The 15655-nt window shown below is 64.3% G+C and overlaps 2 protein-coding genes across 16 annotated transcripts in view; both read right to left on the reverse strand.

Moving 5' to 3' along the window:
- Positions 1 to 286: 286 nt before the first annotated feature.
- NRARP (NOTCH regulated ankyrin repeat protein) lies at positions 287 to 2904 on the reverse strand. The gene has a single exon (XM_032165782.2). It carries the CDS (start codon positions 2559 to 2561, stop codon positions 2217 to 2219), a length of 345 nt encoding a protein of 114 aa, XP_032021673.1. The 5' UTR covers positions 2562 to 2904; the 3' UTR covers positions 287 to 2216.
- A 4592-nt stretch (positions 2905 to 7496) lies between these two features.
- EXD3 (exonuclease 3'-5' domain containing 3) overlaps positions 7497 to 15655 on the reverse strand; it is a 110418-nt gene continuing 102259 nt past the window's right edge. For 9 of the 15 annotated variants that reach the window (XM_058444771.1, XM_058444772.1, XM_032165788.2 and 6 more), the window contains 4 exons: positions 14271 to 14393; positions 10177 to 10270; positions 8209 to 8247; positions 7517 to 7864 (listed from right to left, as the gene is read on the reverse strand). In XM_058444771.1, the coding sequence (XP_058300754.1) occupies positions 7551 to 7864; positions 8209 to 8247; positions 10177 to 10270; positions 14271 to 14393 (570 nt within the window). In that variant the 3' untranslated portion in view covers positions 7517 to 7550. Of the gene's footprint in view, positions 7865 to 8208; positions 8279 to 10176; positions 10361 to 14270; positions 14394 to 15655 lie in introns of those variants that run through there. The other 6 variants (XM_058444775.1, XM_058444773.1, XM_058444776.1 and 3 more) reach the window with 5 other exon arrangements.

Raw genomic sequence — 15655 nt, forward strand, 5'->3', positions numbered from 1 at the left:
AACTCTCCTCTCTGGCGGAGGTCTCACCTGTTCTGCTGGGGAGAGCAGAGGCTGTGACACCAGCTCTGGGCACTCTGGAGGTGCTGGGTCCTCGTGAGTCCTGTGTGCAGCAGGGTTGGGCTTGGCCGTTGCATGGGGCTGGGAGCGAGTTTACCAGGCTCTGTCTTCAGACAAATACAAGCCAAGCATAGTGCACCCAGCACCCACAAACCATGTCACAGCCTGACCCCTGTCCCCAAAGAGGGTGTTCTGCAACTTGTGCCAAAGCCAAGAAGGACCAACAAACTTTTTTTAATATAAAAAGATCAATGAAAAATTTATTTATAAATTTTTCACGCTGGGCTACAGGTCAATATCGTACACTCAGGAATGTGCTGCACAAACTTTATCCAGTTAGAAGTGATCACCCCGTGACCCACACACAGCTTCGATATAAGCCTAGAAAGTCTTAACATTAATTAACATAATTAAAAAGGTATTTGCATCTAGAAAAAATATACAGAACTCCTTGTGGAGTAATCTGTGCCTCCATTTCAATGTCTGTTTCACTGACATTATCAATATATTCTTCTCACACAAAGTTTTATAAAAAGCGACGGAGGGCTGCCCGAATACGACCAGCCACGCACAAAGGGCCTCCACCCACCTGTGTCCTCAAGTGCTCCCCATTTCTGCACGAAGGGTCAGCAGCACTTCCATGAAGGGGAAACCTCATTTAAATTTGAATAATTCAGCCTCCCTTTTATTTCTCAGGATCAAAACAACAAGGGGTGTGGGGCTGCATAGAAAATTGGAGCCACAGAAACCAGGAAGGGCGCCTTTCAGGACAGAAAGTGACGCAGGAGAACCTCCCCCGGCCCAGGTCTCGACGCAACCCCTCCCCCACGGCAGGATTTCGGATTCGAATTGAGTCCTCGAAGCTCTGGGAGGCTGAAAAGGGGCAAAACGGTCCTTCAATTCACTCAGCCATTAGCACAAGAGATTCACAGTCTTATAGGTATTTTATAAAAATATAAATATGGGTACACTCTGTTGCCTTCACAACGCTGGATACATCGCCCTTTAAAATTGGGTTTATAACCAAGATTCAAAAAATACACCTAAAACTTGGCTTAAAATATGTTAATATTTTATATTCTGTCATAAATGTTATGACATTTAATTGTGGCAAATCCATTTACTTTTTTTAAAAAAGTGTGCAACCGTTAACTGTGATAGAACGCACTAGAAAAGGTAACGAACCTTCACCCCCCGCCCCCCCCACCCCGTGTCCCCGCCACCCTCGAGCGCCAGCGAGCTTCCAGGATCCTGGGGAAACTGCAAAACAAGCCGGTTTGGGGGATGGTGGCCTCATCCAGGAGGGGCGGGGGGAGAGGCCCTGGGGCTTCCCAAACTCACGGATTTGAGAGAGAGGGAGAAAGAGGGAGGGGAAACAGGACGGGGTGGGGTGTAGATGCGGGGAGAAGGGAAGGGGGAGGGACAGCACGGGAACACCATCAGGCTGGGCGGTATTTTCAGTGCAACCAAGAAATGGTAGACTCAAGTTTTTAGTTTTAAGACTAGAAAAAAATGCATCACTCCCCCCCATAACCACATTGACCACGCAGTGTTTTCCAAACAAAAAAAACCAGGCGCACAAACTCCACCCACAAATGTACACACACAAGATAAATAGTTTAGAACACCAGGAACAGCGAACAGCAGAGCGTCTCCTCGGCCGCGCGCCAGCGGCGCAGACCGCGGACCTCGGGGCTGCTCCTCGGCGGCAGCCGGCATCGGCGCGTCCCGGGCCTGCGGGCGGGTCCTGCAGGCGGCGGCGGGGCGCTCCGAGTCCGCCTTCGGCTCCCGCCGCCCGCCTTTCACCTTCGGGAGAAAACATTTTGCGCAGAGGATCCGGTATCTCGGGATTCCGAATTTGCTGGTTGCGAGACTCAAATTTCAAAAGGGGCTGGAGCCCGCGCCCCGCCCCCACTCGCGAGGCGGGCGGGCGGGGGCCGTGGGAAGCTGCTCCGGCCCGGCCGGGCCCGGCTAGGCCGCGGGGAGGCGCTCGGCCGGCGGGGCTGCCGGACCCTGGGGCCGGGACGCACGCGCCGTATTCCCGTGGCCGCGGGCCTTCTGGCGGGGCCTGCGAGCCGGGCACGCACCGAGGTAGTTGGCGGGAAGGTACAGCAGAGACGACGCGGGCGCAGGGCCGGGGTCCGGGGTCCCAGCGGGCATCACCGGCCGCTGGCCGCGTACTTGGCCTTGGTGATGAGATAGAGCACGATGTCCTGGTGGCCACCGAACGCGGCGATGTGCAGCGCGCTCCAGCCGTCGCGGTTGGCCAGGCGGATGTCGGCGCCGAACTTGACCAGCAGCTTCACGAGCTCCAGGTTACCGTCGATGACCGACTGGTGCAGCGCCGTCTGGCCCTCGGGCCCGAACGAGTTCACGTTGAACTCGCAGTTGGTCATGTTCTGCAGCAGCGACTGCAGCTCCTGCGTGTTGCCCTTGCGCACAGCCTCCTGGAAGATGCGCTGCGTCTGCGGCGCGGAGCAGGTGGACAGCTCGGCCTGGCTCATGCTGCCGCCGGGCGCGGGCCGCGGGCCGGGCCGGGGCTCAGCGCGGGCGGCGGCTGCGGCGCGGGCCCCCGGCTGTTTCGGGGCGCGCCTCGGCGCATGGAGGGCGCGGCGTCCCCGGGCCCCTCACGCCGCCTCTGGGCGCTCCGGGCGCTCGGGGCCGGGGGTCGCCGCAGCGGGGACCCCGCCGCATCCAGCCGCGCCCGGGTGGGCGACGGGGGCGCGCGCTCGGCTCGCGGGGGCCGGGCCCGGCCGGGGACGGCGGCGCCGCGCGGTCCCGGTCCCTACTCGGTTCGGCTGCGGCCCCCACGCGGCCCCAAGGCGCCTCCCCACGCGCCGCAGCACTAGCTCGCCCGCCGCGCCGGGGCGCCTTTTACCTCCTTTATATTTGCATAACAATGGCAGCCCGTGACGCGCGCGCCGGCGGCCCGGGGATTGGGCCGCGCCCACGTGGGGGCGGGGCGTGGGCGGTGCCGGGCGCAAGGGTCTGGGGGCGGGTCCCGGCGGCGGCGCGCTTCGCAGCAGGGGGCGCTGGTCGCCGGCAGCGCCTGGGCGGGGGTGGCCAGGTGGCCGCCGGGGGGGTGTAGCTCCGTCGCCACCGCCGTCCGCGCGCCCCCCGGGCGCTCCGCGTCTCTTCGCGGTCGTCCCGCCCCTTCTCCCTCCGGCCACCCGGGGAATTCCAAGCTCCCTGCGCAGCCAGACCCAGGCCTTGCCCGGTACCCGAGCGCGACCGCCAGGTGGCCCCGAGGGCGGCCTCTCCCGGGCAGGGGGTTCGCGGGCATCTCAGGCCTGTGGCGAAGGAGAGACCTCTCTGAGCGGAGAGGCGCGCGGCGACCCCGGCCAGCCCGCGCCTCCGGGCTCGCCGTCCACGCGGGTGGCAACTCCAGGCCCTGATATGGGGCCTTCAGCCACGCGGGTCCTTTCCGCGCGCGGGCAGCCTCATGGCCGCCGGCTCAGCCTATGTGTGCCCCAACCGTACTGATGCGAGGGGCCTCCGGCCGGCCACCGCGGCTTCCATCGCCTGGCGGTGAAGGGGGTTCCGCTGTCCTCTCGGGAGGAAGCCCAGGGCCGGGGCGCAGCGGGAGGGTCGGGACCGCGGCCTGCCTCCCTTTGCTGCCCACCCACCAGCATGCGGAACACATGGGTCCTGCCCAGGTGAGCAGGGCTAGGTGTGGCGCCAGGGCCAGAAGGGAATTCTGAAACGCCTGGCTTTCAAACTGTAAAACCCATTTTTATTGACCACTAACAATTGACCGGGAGGCACTAGCAGGGGAAGCACAGCGCATTTCCTCATTAGAGTTTTACAATTTACAGCTCGCTGTGGGCGTTGGAAATTAAGGAGGAGTGATTCTCAGGCGCAGAGCAGGAGGCCAGGCAGGCTGGGGCTTGAATTCCTTCTGAAGCCAAGCCGGGAATTCCACGCAGGCAGCTCTGAGCTCGGGCTGGGGAGACCCCCATGCCAGGCCTTGTCTGGGGAGGCTCCCGCCCGCCAGCTCCATGTCCCCACATCCAGCTCCCCACAGGGGCGTGTCCCCACCCCATGCTGTGCCCATACTGGCAGGAAAAACTGGGCAGGCCCCCTTCGGGACCGACCCTGGCTGACTGGAGCAGGGTCCTGAGGCCCTGGGGTCCTCCTGGTGGCCTGGGAACCTCTGTCCCTCAAAGGCACAGCTCAGAGCTCGCTCTGGTCTTCCTGGGGCCGTGGTCCCGCTGGTTCTGTTCAGCCCTCTCCCTTGGGCCTCACTGCTTCTCCCAGGAGCTCTCAAGGGGGCCACGGAGGGTGGAAGAGTGCTCCCCAATATGCAGGTGAGGACACAGTGGAGTCCCAGAGTAGGCCCCCAAAACAGAGATGGGCACTGTGGAGCCCAGGCCCGGGGCAGGGATGGCATGGCCCGGCCTGCCGTGCTCTGCTGGGCACCTTTGGCCTCTTAAGGAGGGGGAGCCACTGGCCTGCCCACTGGTCCCTGGTGCTGGCTATGTCTGTGGACCTCAGACCAGGGCTGGGTGTGCAGGGTGCTCTGAGCTCACCGTCAGGAGGGCAGGAGCTCTGTCCTGGGCATTGATGAGTTTTGTGCATATGCCCAGGGCCCAGCCAAGCTAGACTGGCAAGAGGCAGAGGGCATGGCTGGGGGGTGGGCAGAGCCCTTGGTGCTCAGCAGGCACAGGGCCTGCCCTGGAAGGTGGGTGGTTTGCAAACAGGCCGAAGCCCAGGTGGGCTCAAGCCGGGCCTGGAGAAGGCATTTGGCTATGCTGTGGGCCAGGAGCAGGGCCTGGGAGAAAGTGCCGTCGGCATCCGTGGCGGCGGCAAACAAAGGGGCCCTGTGTGAGCTCGGTGTGGGAACGCGGGGCCCCGCCACGGGCGTGAAATCGGCGGCGGCCCCTGGCGAGGGCCGGGCAGTGCGGGCGCCCCGGCAGGCACAGTGAGGCTGGTGTGGCGGCCCTGCACGGCGGGAGCCTTCCCCCTGCCCGGGGTCCAGAGTGGGGTCAGGCAGAGGTGGTGGGGCCTGCCACTGCAGTGTGGCTGTGGCCCAAGGCAGGTACCCAGGCTCATCTGTGGGACTCAGGGGCCAGCCACACCACACTGCCCACAGGGAGTTCGCTGAGTGGCCCCCGCTCCTGCTCCGTCACCGTGGCTCCCAGCTCCCCTGGCCACACCCACGGCCCTGAAGCTGCTCCATTTGAGGATGGGAAGAGGGGAGGGGCCAGGGGGCAACAACTCCGAGTCAGCACTTCCCGAATGTTTGCTGAGGGACATCCAAAAGGTGGACATCTGTTCCAAATGCTGGGACACGGGGTCCACCTCCAGCCACCCAATGCTTGTGCTCGAGAGGACCCCCTGGTGTTTGCTGGTGTTGCTTGGAGCCTTCTGCTGTCTGGGAGGGGACCCAGCAACAGGCTCAGCTCCGACTGTGCAGCTGGGCCCTGTCCTTCCTCCCCTGCCTGTCCTGAGGATACTGGCCCAGGGGGTGCCCTGCCTGTAACCCACCTGCCCCCAGAAGGCAATGGTGGGGCCCCTTCTCTCTGCAGGCACCCCCTTTCTTTCCTTCCCTGGAGGCTCAGAGCAGTGGGCAACATGGGGAGGGAGGTCTGTGCGGGGCGGCCGGCCTGCCTGGGAGGGCCTAGGGAGGACAGCGCAGAAGGGGCAGCTGGCCAGAGCTGGGCCGAGGCCTGCGGCCACCTTAAAGGCACTAAGCGGGGAGGGAGGGTGGCGGGCAGTGGGGGCGGGGCTTCCAGCTAATTCATTAAAATGTGTCGGGAGCGTGGGAAAGAGGAGAGTGTTTCTTCCCAGCAGCCCAGACACCTGGTAGAAGGGCTGAGAGGATCGAGATCAAATAACAAACACTCAGCCCGGGCCAGCACAGGCCGCAGCGGAGGAAGGACGCCCGGGCAGGAACTGCCGCAGACAATCCCTGCAACCGGTGGCTCCTGCCTGCCAGGATGGCTGCTCAAGGCATGGCCTGGCACTGGCAGCCTTGGCCACCCGGTCAGCCTGGTGTCTGTCCCCAGCCCAGGAAGCAGCCTGATGGGTGCTGACCCCCAGTGACCGAGGCGGGCTTCCAGCACCTGGACCAGGATGGGGACTGGGCAGAGAGCCTCACCCCCACCAAAGCCTGGGCCTGGGATGGGCGCCGCAGAACCAGGCCAAGCCTGTGCTTGGTAGTGAGGGACGTGTGGAGGCGGGAAACACATATGGCGCAGCACGGCCATGGCGGAAAGTGAGGGCGGGCGGAGGCAGAGCCAGCCGGGACGGAGGATGTGTGGTTTCTGTCTCCTTGCGGCCTCTGCACCGCTCTGCCTCCCTTTGCCTCCCTCTGCAGCACTCAGGCCTGTGTTGGGAGCGGTGTCTCCAGGATGCAGCCAGGCCGGGTGGAGGGTGGGTGCTCTCAGCCACTCCCTCTTAAACCCTGCCAGGCAGGAACGGTCAGGGGCTGCCTCCCCAGAACAGGATGTGGAGCTGGGGTTCCCCTTCCGGAAGCAGATTCCAGTCCCAGAAGGCCCTGACCCTCTCCTGGGGTCCTGCTCTGCTCACCGTGACGCCCCCACCTGGCTCAGGCCCTGCAGCTGCCCAGCAGGTCAAGGGGGCAGGTCACAACTAGAGTTGGCTCTGACACAGGCCAGGCCCTCCCCGTCTCAGCCTCACCCTCCCTATCTGTGAAATGACACCCCTGCTGGGGTTGCTGGGGGCTGAAGGGGCTGGGCTGCAGTCCCTAGGGGTACCCAAGGGCAGTGGCCAGCCCTGGTGTGGTCAGGACCCACAGGGAGGTCCCGGCTGGGCCAGTCCAGGGATGCCCAAGGCCTTCACACCCAAAGCCTGCTCCTTACTCTGGGCAGAGGCGGCTGCCTCTCCCCAGCCCCCAGGCCCCTGCTGCCCGAGGCTTCCGCCCGCCTCCTCGGCCAAATCTGAGCTGATTTCCGCTCCAGGCAGGAAGCAGAGGAAAAGGATGTGGGTGAGGGGAGGGGGTACATTCCTGGGATGGTCCCTCCCCAGGCTTCTCCTCCTGTCCCACCTCTGGGACCCTCTGCCCTCCCTGCTCCACCTGGCAGAGCACCTTCAGACCCTCAGGGTGGGCAGCAGTGGCCACCTGGGCCTCAGCCTCCTCCCAGACAGGGGCAGCAGCTGCTATGTCCAGGCAGCTGTGAGGACGGAGACGTTGGCGTCCACGTGTGCAGAGCCCTGGCCATGGCCGGCTGCCCAGGTGCCTCTAGTGGGGCTGTGGCTGCCGCTCTCCCATGGGGATCACACAGCCCTGACGGGGGTGATGGAGAGACCTCATGGGTCCCACCCAGCTCGGGGTCCCAGCATCCTGACCATCTGGAAACCCTGTCTTCCCCCGACAGCTGCTCGGGCTGGGGCCCTGCCTTGGTGTTCCCAGCGCTTGCTGGCACAAAGGGGCCCACGAGGGGTTTGTGGGCGAGCATGAAACACGTGAGCAAGTCCACAACCATGGGCCCAGCAGTCGGGCACTTCCCATGTTTACTGTCTGGCTGTTCTCAGAAGGGGCTGCTGGCCGGGCTGGGGGCTGGGCTTAGCTCACAGTGGCTGGGGGTGCTCTCCAGGACATCTCGGAAGTGGGTGGCAACACGACCCAGGTGGGAGCCGTCCCAGAAGACCTTTCCACAGCGCGTGCAGCAGTAGAAGTACCGCAGCCCGGGTGTCCTCAGCACGCCCACCGGGACCCCTGCCAGCTGCAGCCGGGTGCCGTTAGCCAGCATGTCCGGTGTCTCCGCCCGCAGGTCAGCCGTCTGCAGCCAGCGGCAGGGGCGGTCATAGGTGCAGCCCCCAGGGGCTGCGTCTGGGGCTGGGCCTGGACAGATAGAAGTAGACTCCCTGAGCCCTCAGCCTTCAGGAACGGCCCCCAGGCTGCTCCCAGAGTGGCCCAGTTGGCGGCTCACACTGAGCCCATGCTCACTCCTCAGCAGTTCCTTCTTCTGCTCCCTATCCGCTGACTCTGCCTCCTCCACTTCCTCCTCTGTACCCATTTCTCCTATCCAGGGACCCCACCCCTCACCTTGTGGGCCCTAGGGCCTACAAGAGCCCCACAGAGCCCCCTCTGCCCAGCCGGGACCCAAGTCCCCCATTCTGGGGAAAGCCGGGCGCCAGGGCCATGGAGAAGCAGCTGTGTCCTTGGTGGGCGGTCCCGGGGCTCACCTGGCTCCTGCACCTCCTGGCTCTGGGTGGCCTCGTCACCTGTCAGTTAAGGATGAGAACTGGTCCGGGGCTGTCCTAGGGATGGGGGCTTGGCAGCCACCAGGGTCCACGACGCAGCCATGTGGCTGAGCACAGCCACCTCATGGGGTGCAGCCTCTTCACGCACCCCCCAGCCTTCGAAGACGGGCAGAGGGCAGGGGGCCAAGGAGCTGTGGTACCGGCCTGGTCCCCTCCCTTGGGAACTCACACCTCGAAAAGGTCTTGGGGCTCAAAGGTCCCTGGGAAACATGTTCTAGGCGCGAGATCTGCTGATTAGGGCTCTTGGGGGCCTGAGAACCGGCGGGCGGGGGCGGGGGCAGCCCATTTGTGGCGATGAGCAGATAAGCCCACTGCCAGTGAGTGAATTTCGAAATCAGCCAGCACAAGGGCGGGCGGGTGGGCAGGGCCCAGGGACTGCCAGGCTCAGGGTCTGTTGGAGACCCTGGGAAGTGGCTCGTGCTGGCCCTGTGAGGCCCTGAGCCCCCATTGAGAGCCCAGGGCAGGCAGGGCCGGTATCCACCCAGGGGTCACTGCGGGGCTGAGTGCACGATAGCTGAGGGAACACTGGCCAGCAGGTGGGAGAAGCGTCTGCCCTGCTCCTGTTGACCCTCGTAATTTGCTCAGCAAGCATTTCTCTACAGATGGCTCCAGATCAGCTGCAGCCGGGGATGAATGCACGAGGCCCCCACCCCAGCCTCAGCTCCTCCCTGAGCCCAGGAGGCCATGACCCTCATCTGGCCTCCCTGCCTCACCCCTCCCTGGCTGGCCCCAGCTCTTACCCTGCAGTCCCTGTGACACCCGTCAGCCCATCTGGGTGTTGCCCACCACCCTGGGGTGGGGTGCGTGCTGTCACGTCCTGGGGCTCTGGTCTGAGTGTGTCTTTGCGAGCGGGGGGACCTGAGGTTGGAGGCCACCTCCAGCCTCGCTCTCCGGGGTGTGCTCTGCTGGCCACCCTGGGTGATGGTCGCTCCCCGTCCTCCCACCCTGAACTTGGACTGACCCTTTTTTTTTTTTTTTTTGAGACGGAGTCTCACTCTGTCCCCCAGGCTGGAGTGCAGTGGCGTGATCTCGGCTCACCGCAACCTCTGCCTCCCAGGTTCAAGCGATTCTCCTGCCTCAGCCTCCCGAGTAGCTGGGAATACAGGCGTGTGCCACCACGCCCGGCTAATTTTTTGTGTTTTTAGTAGAGACGGGGTTTCACCATGTTAGCCAGGATGGTCTCGATCTCCTGACCTCGTGATGCGCCCGCCTCGGCCTCCCAAAGTGCTGAGATTACAGGCGTGAGCCACCGCGCCCAGCCTGGACTGACCCCTTTCTATCCACCTCCATTCCCTTAGCCCCCGTGCCAGCCCCCGACTGAGGATGACCAGGAGCAGCACCCTCCACTCCCTCCCTGGGGCGCCTCCCTCCCGAGGGTGGGGGCCAGCAGTTCTAACGGCAGCGGGGCGGGGCAGCATAGTTCCAGCCCCCATGCAGATCTAAAACTGCAAAGTCCTTGGGCGGCCTGCACCCTCCACAGGAGGAGAAAGAAGCCCTCTTTCTGGTTTCCCAGGCAGGGAAACGGGCTGGGCCTTCCCTGGGGAGGGTGGACATTTGGGGTCAGCTAGCGCTGTGTGCAGGTGTGGGTGCACGTGTGTGTGTGTGCACCGCGTGCCTGGGCCCAGCAGAGAGAAGGAGGTGCACACCATTCCAGAGCGTCGCCGAGGGCCCTGGTGTCCTGATTTTCTGGTCTGCTACCGCACAGAAGGGAGCAGAGGCCATCTGGGCACCTGACCCTGGCGGTGGTTTTTCCACCTGTTGTCAGCTGGCCGCCACCCTTATCTGAGGAAGCTCAGTGCTGGACGGGCCAGGCCCCGCTCCCTGGCTTACCTCAGTAGGTGGACCCATCCCAGGCCCCACAGACCCAGTGCCTGATCCTGACACACTCACCTGAGCTCCTGGGCCCCTCCTGGTGGCCGCTGAGCCACATGAGCTGCTTCATTATGTCCCTCGAGACCTTTAGGTACTGGTCACAGTTACAGGCCTGGGGGCCAGAGGGGGTGCTGAGGCCCAGGCGGGGCTTCTCCGGGTGCCCCTATCCCAGCCCCTGTGCTCGCTCCTCGAAGCTCTGGGTCTGGCCATGGGGTTTCACAGAGACAGATAATGGGTCCCCTCCTGTCCCCACGCATAGTCCTGTGGGGTTCAGGCCACACCGCCTCCTGGAAGCCCTCCCTGACTGTGCTGACTTCTCATGGGCCCTGGGAAGCCTATTCTGTTTTTTGAGAACTTGTGGGACTCTCTGTCCAGCTGCCCTCTCCAATTCCAGAGCCCTCGAGGGCAGAACCAGGTCTGGGTCCCCCCTGGGCCACCTCAGCTGGGGTGCTGGACACAGGGCCCAGCCTTAAAGGGTCAGCATGGGCAGCCCCATAGTTGCCCCAACCCCTGACCTGTCCATTTCCGCATCCACATTTCCCTGATACCTGTGCCTCCCACTGCCCTGGGGCGGGTGTGGTCCTGAAAGTGGCGAGGGGGCTGGAGCAACACCACTGTGTGCCTTGTCCAGGGCACACAACGGGTCCCCGTGGCTGCATTATTATTATTAATTATTTTGAGATGCGATCTCACTGTCACCCAGGCTGGAATGTAGTGGCGCAATCACAGCTCACTGCAGCCTGAAGCCCCGGGGCTCAAATGAGCCTCCCACATCAGCCTCCTGAGTAGCACACCACCACGCTCAGCTGATTTTTGTATTTTTCATAGAGATGAGGTCTCACGATATTGCCCAGGCTGGTCTTGAACTCCTGGGTTCGAGTGATCTTTCGTCCGGGTTTCCCAAAGTGCTGGGACTCCAGGTGTGTGCCACGCCCAGCCCCTCTGGGTGGTTTCTGAGTATGATCAACCCACCAGGCTTACGGTGATGCTGGGGGCGGGGGCAGGGAGGCCGGGAGGCTGGGACTAGCTTACACCCCGAGTCCTGACTTGGAGCGGGGTGCACGGCCTTCCCAGTGGTCACTTCCTGGACAAAGAGATGAGTCAGATACCCAGGACTCCCCGGGCAATGCCAGGAGGGGGCTGGGTGCCCACTGAGAGCCAGGTCCCAGGCAGGCACCTGCAGGTCCTGTGGAGGTGTGGCCTTCCCATCACAGCCCTTCTGATGTCAGAGCACCCTGGGGAGGAGGTGGGGCTCCCAGGCCATCTGTGCAGGGGATGAGGGAAGAGGAGGCTGAGATCCGTGGTCACATGGCTATTCCAGGACCCCTCCCCATGCAGGGGCTTTGAGTGGGCCCCGGATGACATGGTTGCCGCAGGCAGGTGGCCTCGAGGCCCCTGGAGCCTCCGGATGTGGCCATGTTGGGGGCACCAGCCCTGCCCCACACGCTGTCTTCCCCTGAGCCTTTCGACACTAAGAGGCTGCACTACCTGCCTCCAGCATTGCAGCCCCCACCAGTTCAGGGGCCTGGGGCTGGAGGTGGTGGACAGGTCGGGCTCTTCTGCTAGGAGGCCCAGGCTGGGCTAGGGAGACAGGACCCTCCCTTCCTCTTCCCCTAGCTCCCATCTCTCCCACCGGGAAGCTCCTTGTGCCACGATGGCAGGTCCTGTGCCCTGGCCTCTGGGCCCAGCCCAGATCTGGGTCCAGCAGGCTTCCTGGGCAGGTGTGCGGGCGGAGAGCCCTGGCTGCAGATTTGGCTGGGAAGGGCTGAGAACAAGCAGGTGGCCCACCCTCCACAGAGCTCCACTCTCCACTGTGCAGGCCACCTGCAGGGACAGTGCCAGTGGATGTGGGAGGGGTGGCGAGACTGCAGCAGGGCGGGATGGGCTCCCCACGCCCCCAAATCCTCCACATGGGGTCTAGGGCCTTCCCAGGACCTGGGCCAGGTGCGCACGCCTGGGCGGGGCCAGCCAGCTCGTGCTGAGTCACCGGGTGCCGTCAGTGAGGGCCTGGCCCCACCCTCGGGAACCACTGGTGCTGGTTTTCCCACGGCTGCTGCTCGCTGTGGGCCTTGCTGTCACCTACAAGGCCCTGGGAGGCCCTGCCCCGGCCAGGGCTGGAAAAGCCGGTTCTGGGTCCACTTGCTGTGCCCGCCCTTCGCCCTGGGCTCCCCAGCCACAGGGGGGCCTGGCAGCGAGGGCCTCCCTGTCCATCTGTCCACTCCAGGGCCAGCAGCCCTTGCTGGACCGACTGCCCTGGGTAGGTGGCTGCCGCAGGCTGAGGGAGTGAGTGGGGCTGGTGGCCCAGCGCACACCTCGCCTTTGGACCGTGATCGTCCACCTGAGACCACCTGCCTGATACCCTGAGACCCGTCCCCCAGCACTCGCGGTCTGAGAGCCTCTGCCCTCCCATTTTGAAGAAAAGGGGCTTCTGAGGGCTTGCTCAGTCACAGGGCACTCGGCGGGCCAGGACCCCATGCCAGGGTTCCCACGCCACCTCCCTCCATCAGTGTGGGACGCACAGACACCCACTCCAGGGTGCCGTCGGGTCTGGGCAGAGGCAAGTGGGGCCTGACGGGGACCCTGAGCAGAGGCCAAGGCTGTGGGTCCAGAGCAGCACAGCGGGGTGCCTGGGCACCTCCACCCCACCCCCACCAGTCTGAGAGCCTGAGGGCAGGCAGCCGCCACCCCCAGAGCCTGACTGGGAGGGCGGGGTAGGAGGGCCCAGGTGAATGGGGGGCAGGACTGGCTGGGAAGGCTCCCAGCTACCTGCCCAGGATCCCATGTGCCTGGTTCCCACGCTCCTCAGCCACTGGGTGCCAACAGCGCCGTGCCAGCCCTGACACAGGCCACTTCCGCCCGGGACTGTGCGGGCCGGGCCATGAGCCCGTGGGCGTGTGGCTGCCTCCTGGGGGCCGGGCCACCAGCCAGGCTGTCCTAGGGATGTTGGGGCCCATGGACCCACAGCCAAGTGGGTCTGAGTGGACACCCACCCTCCAGGGCCCTCTCCTCTCCAGGCCCAGGGAGGAGTGAGGGAAAGAGCTGGTCAGCCACTGCCCCAGAGCTGGCCATCCAGGGAGGCGCACTCAGGATCAAGGCAGAGGCCAAGATGTGTTAGGGGTGGGGTGGGCAGCTAGGAGGGCTTGAGGGGTCTGTTCCCAGGGTGTTTGGGGGCTCTGAGCATCAAAGCTGGGAGCCACACCCACGAGTAGGCCCAGTTCCCACCGCCACCACCAAGGGAGTGACCACAGCTGAAGGAGCCAGAGCTGGGCTGCAGAATGTGCCTCCAGCAGTGTCTGTGCCCACCTGACCTGGTGCCCACCTGACCTGGTGCCCACTTGGGTGCAGGGGTCACACCCACTGCCCCAGGCTGCAGGCCTGCGGGTGTGCCAGCTTATGCATCCCAAGCAATAGGTGGCTGGTGCACAGGAGTGGTGAGGGAGGACTGGGCGATCCCAGGCAGACAGGGCTGCACAGCTGCACATAGCCCCTGCACCCAACACCCTTGGACCCCACACACCCCTGAGGCCTTGGGTCTTGACAAGTCGGGGGCTTGAGGGAAAGAGGAGGGTGAGACATGAGCCCTGGGACCTGCCAGGGCCAGAGCACGTGGGGAACCCGTGTCCTGGGGTGTAGGGCAGCAGGCAGCGGCCTGTTGGGTTGGGAGCCTGGGAAGGGAGCTCTGCTCCACCAAGAGCCTGGGCCAGGTGTCTGCTGGGCCCGGGCTGAGGTGACCTGAGCACCCCTCCTGCATGCCGGCCACCCTGGGGATTCCCACAGCCCCTGCTCTCCTGGCCCAGTGGAGCTCAGGTCCCACCACCAGGCTGGGAATGAGCCCAGGTCCCTCGGGTGATTTGGCCTGAGGGGTTTCTGCTCTGTGCCCAAGCCCAACTAGACATGACCCCCTGAGAAGGTGGGGTGGGACTGTGAGGGTGGCAGGGGCCTGAGGAGCCTCTTTGGGGCCTCCTGTTTCTGAGCAAAGAGCAAGCTTGTTGCAACCTCAGCCCAGGCCTGTCTCCTGCACTCCTCCCTCTGGGCCCCATGGCGGGTGTGGGAGGTGGGGTCCCTCGGGCTGGGGCCCCGGCCTGGGTGGAACTCCTGCAGGAGATGCCAACCTGGGATTTCCAACCCTGCAGGCAGGTCCAGGAGGAGTCAAGGCCTGAGGCCATCAGGCAGGGTGATGGGGCTGCAGGAGCACACGCCAGAGCAACAGGACATTTCTGCTCATTTAGAGCAAACTGGGAAAATGGCAAAGCATGAAAGAGCAAAGATAAAATCTCACTCCGTCCCACCACCCACCACGCGGGAGGGTGCCCAGGACCTTCCCTGGACAGGCCTCTGCACGGCAAGGGCTGTGTGCTGAGATGCTCACGTCGGGAAGAGGGATGCTGGCAGGGGTCGCCAGTGTGCCGTCCCAGGATGGACGTTGCCCATTTGGTCCCTGGCAAGCCCCTGGGCGGGTCCTGAGACCCCCAGGCCGGCCCGTGCACTCTGACCTCCCCTAGAGCCGCCCAACAGATGGCGGGGCCTGGGGTGTGGGCCTGACACCTTGCTGGACAGGGCGGGCCAGCGGCCCAGGAAGAAGCAATCAGGCGCCAGCCTGCCTTCCGAGGCCTGGGTCTGGCCCGCAGCTCACCTTCCCACGCTGTCCCCAGAGTGCCTTGCAGCCCTGGGCTGCCTGCCCCAAAGGTGACCCGACACTGTCCCCTGCTGTGGCACTGTGAGCCTCTTCAGAGAGAAGGGAGTTGCGAGTTTGCCAAAAGAACCTGGCCAGTCCCGATACTGACTTTCCACTGGAGACAGTGCTGGGGTGGGCGGAAGGCCGAGCCCCAGGCCCCTGGGGAGGTGTGTGCAGCTGGGGATAGCGGCCGTCTTTTGGGAAGCTTTTAAAACCCAGTCTATCCCGTGGAGCAAGCTGGCAGCCACCCCCTCAGTGACCCCCGCTCTAATGCCCCGGGAACGTCTGGAGCCTGTGACTGAGGGTGGCAGCCCCAGAGAGGCCTTGCTCCTGCCCCCTTGCCCCCTGTCCCTCCGCCCCCAGGGCCCCAGAAGGGCAGTTCCCACGAGCCCCAGCTCCTCCCCCACCCAGCCACTGCCCTATCCCTTTTGTGTGGCCAGGACAATGTCTCCACAGACAGTGTGGGGGATGGGCCTCGGGCAGTGTTGGCGGCGAGAAGGTCCCTGGGGGTCAGGACAACTGGGCCCACAGCCCTCACCCCAGAGCCCCCAAAAGCCAGGGCCCTGAGTGTGGGAGAGGAGTGAAAGGGCATGTGAGTCTCTGGAGGCCGGGTCTGGGCACACGTGCGCAACAGCCAGCCCCTCGTGTGCCTAGAGACGTCTCTCAGAAGCACCAGGGACAGGGGCGTCTGCATGTGGGTGGGTGTCAGGGTGTGAGCCAGGAAGCGTGTTACTGCCTGTGTCACGGTGTGGACACGGAGGACATGTGGCCGCCTGTGTCAGGGTCTCCACTTCCTGCAGCTGCCTTGGAATGTGTCCCCCG

The sequence above is a fragment of the Hylobates moloch genome, unplaced genomic scaffold (assembly GCF_009828535.3).
Source record: "Hylobates moloch isolate HMO894 unplaced genomic scaffold, HMol_V3 SCAFFOLD_10, whole genome shotgun sequence".
Classification (NCBI taxonomy): domain Eukaryota; kingdom Metazoa; phylum Chordata; class Mammalia; order Primates; family Hylobatidae; genus Hylobates; species Hylobates moloch.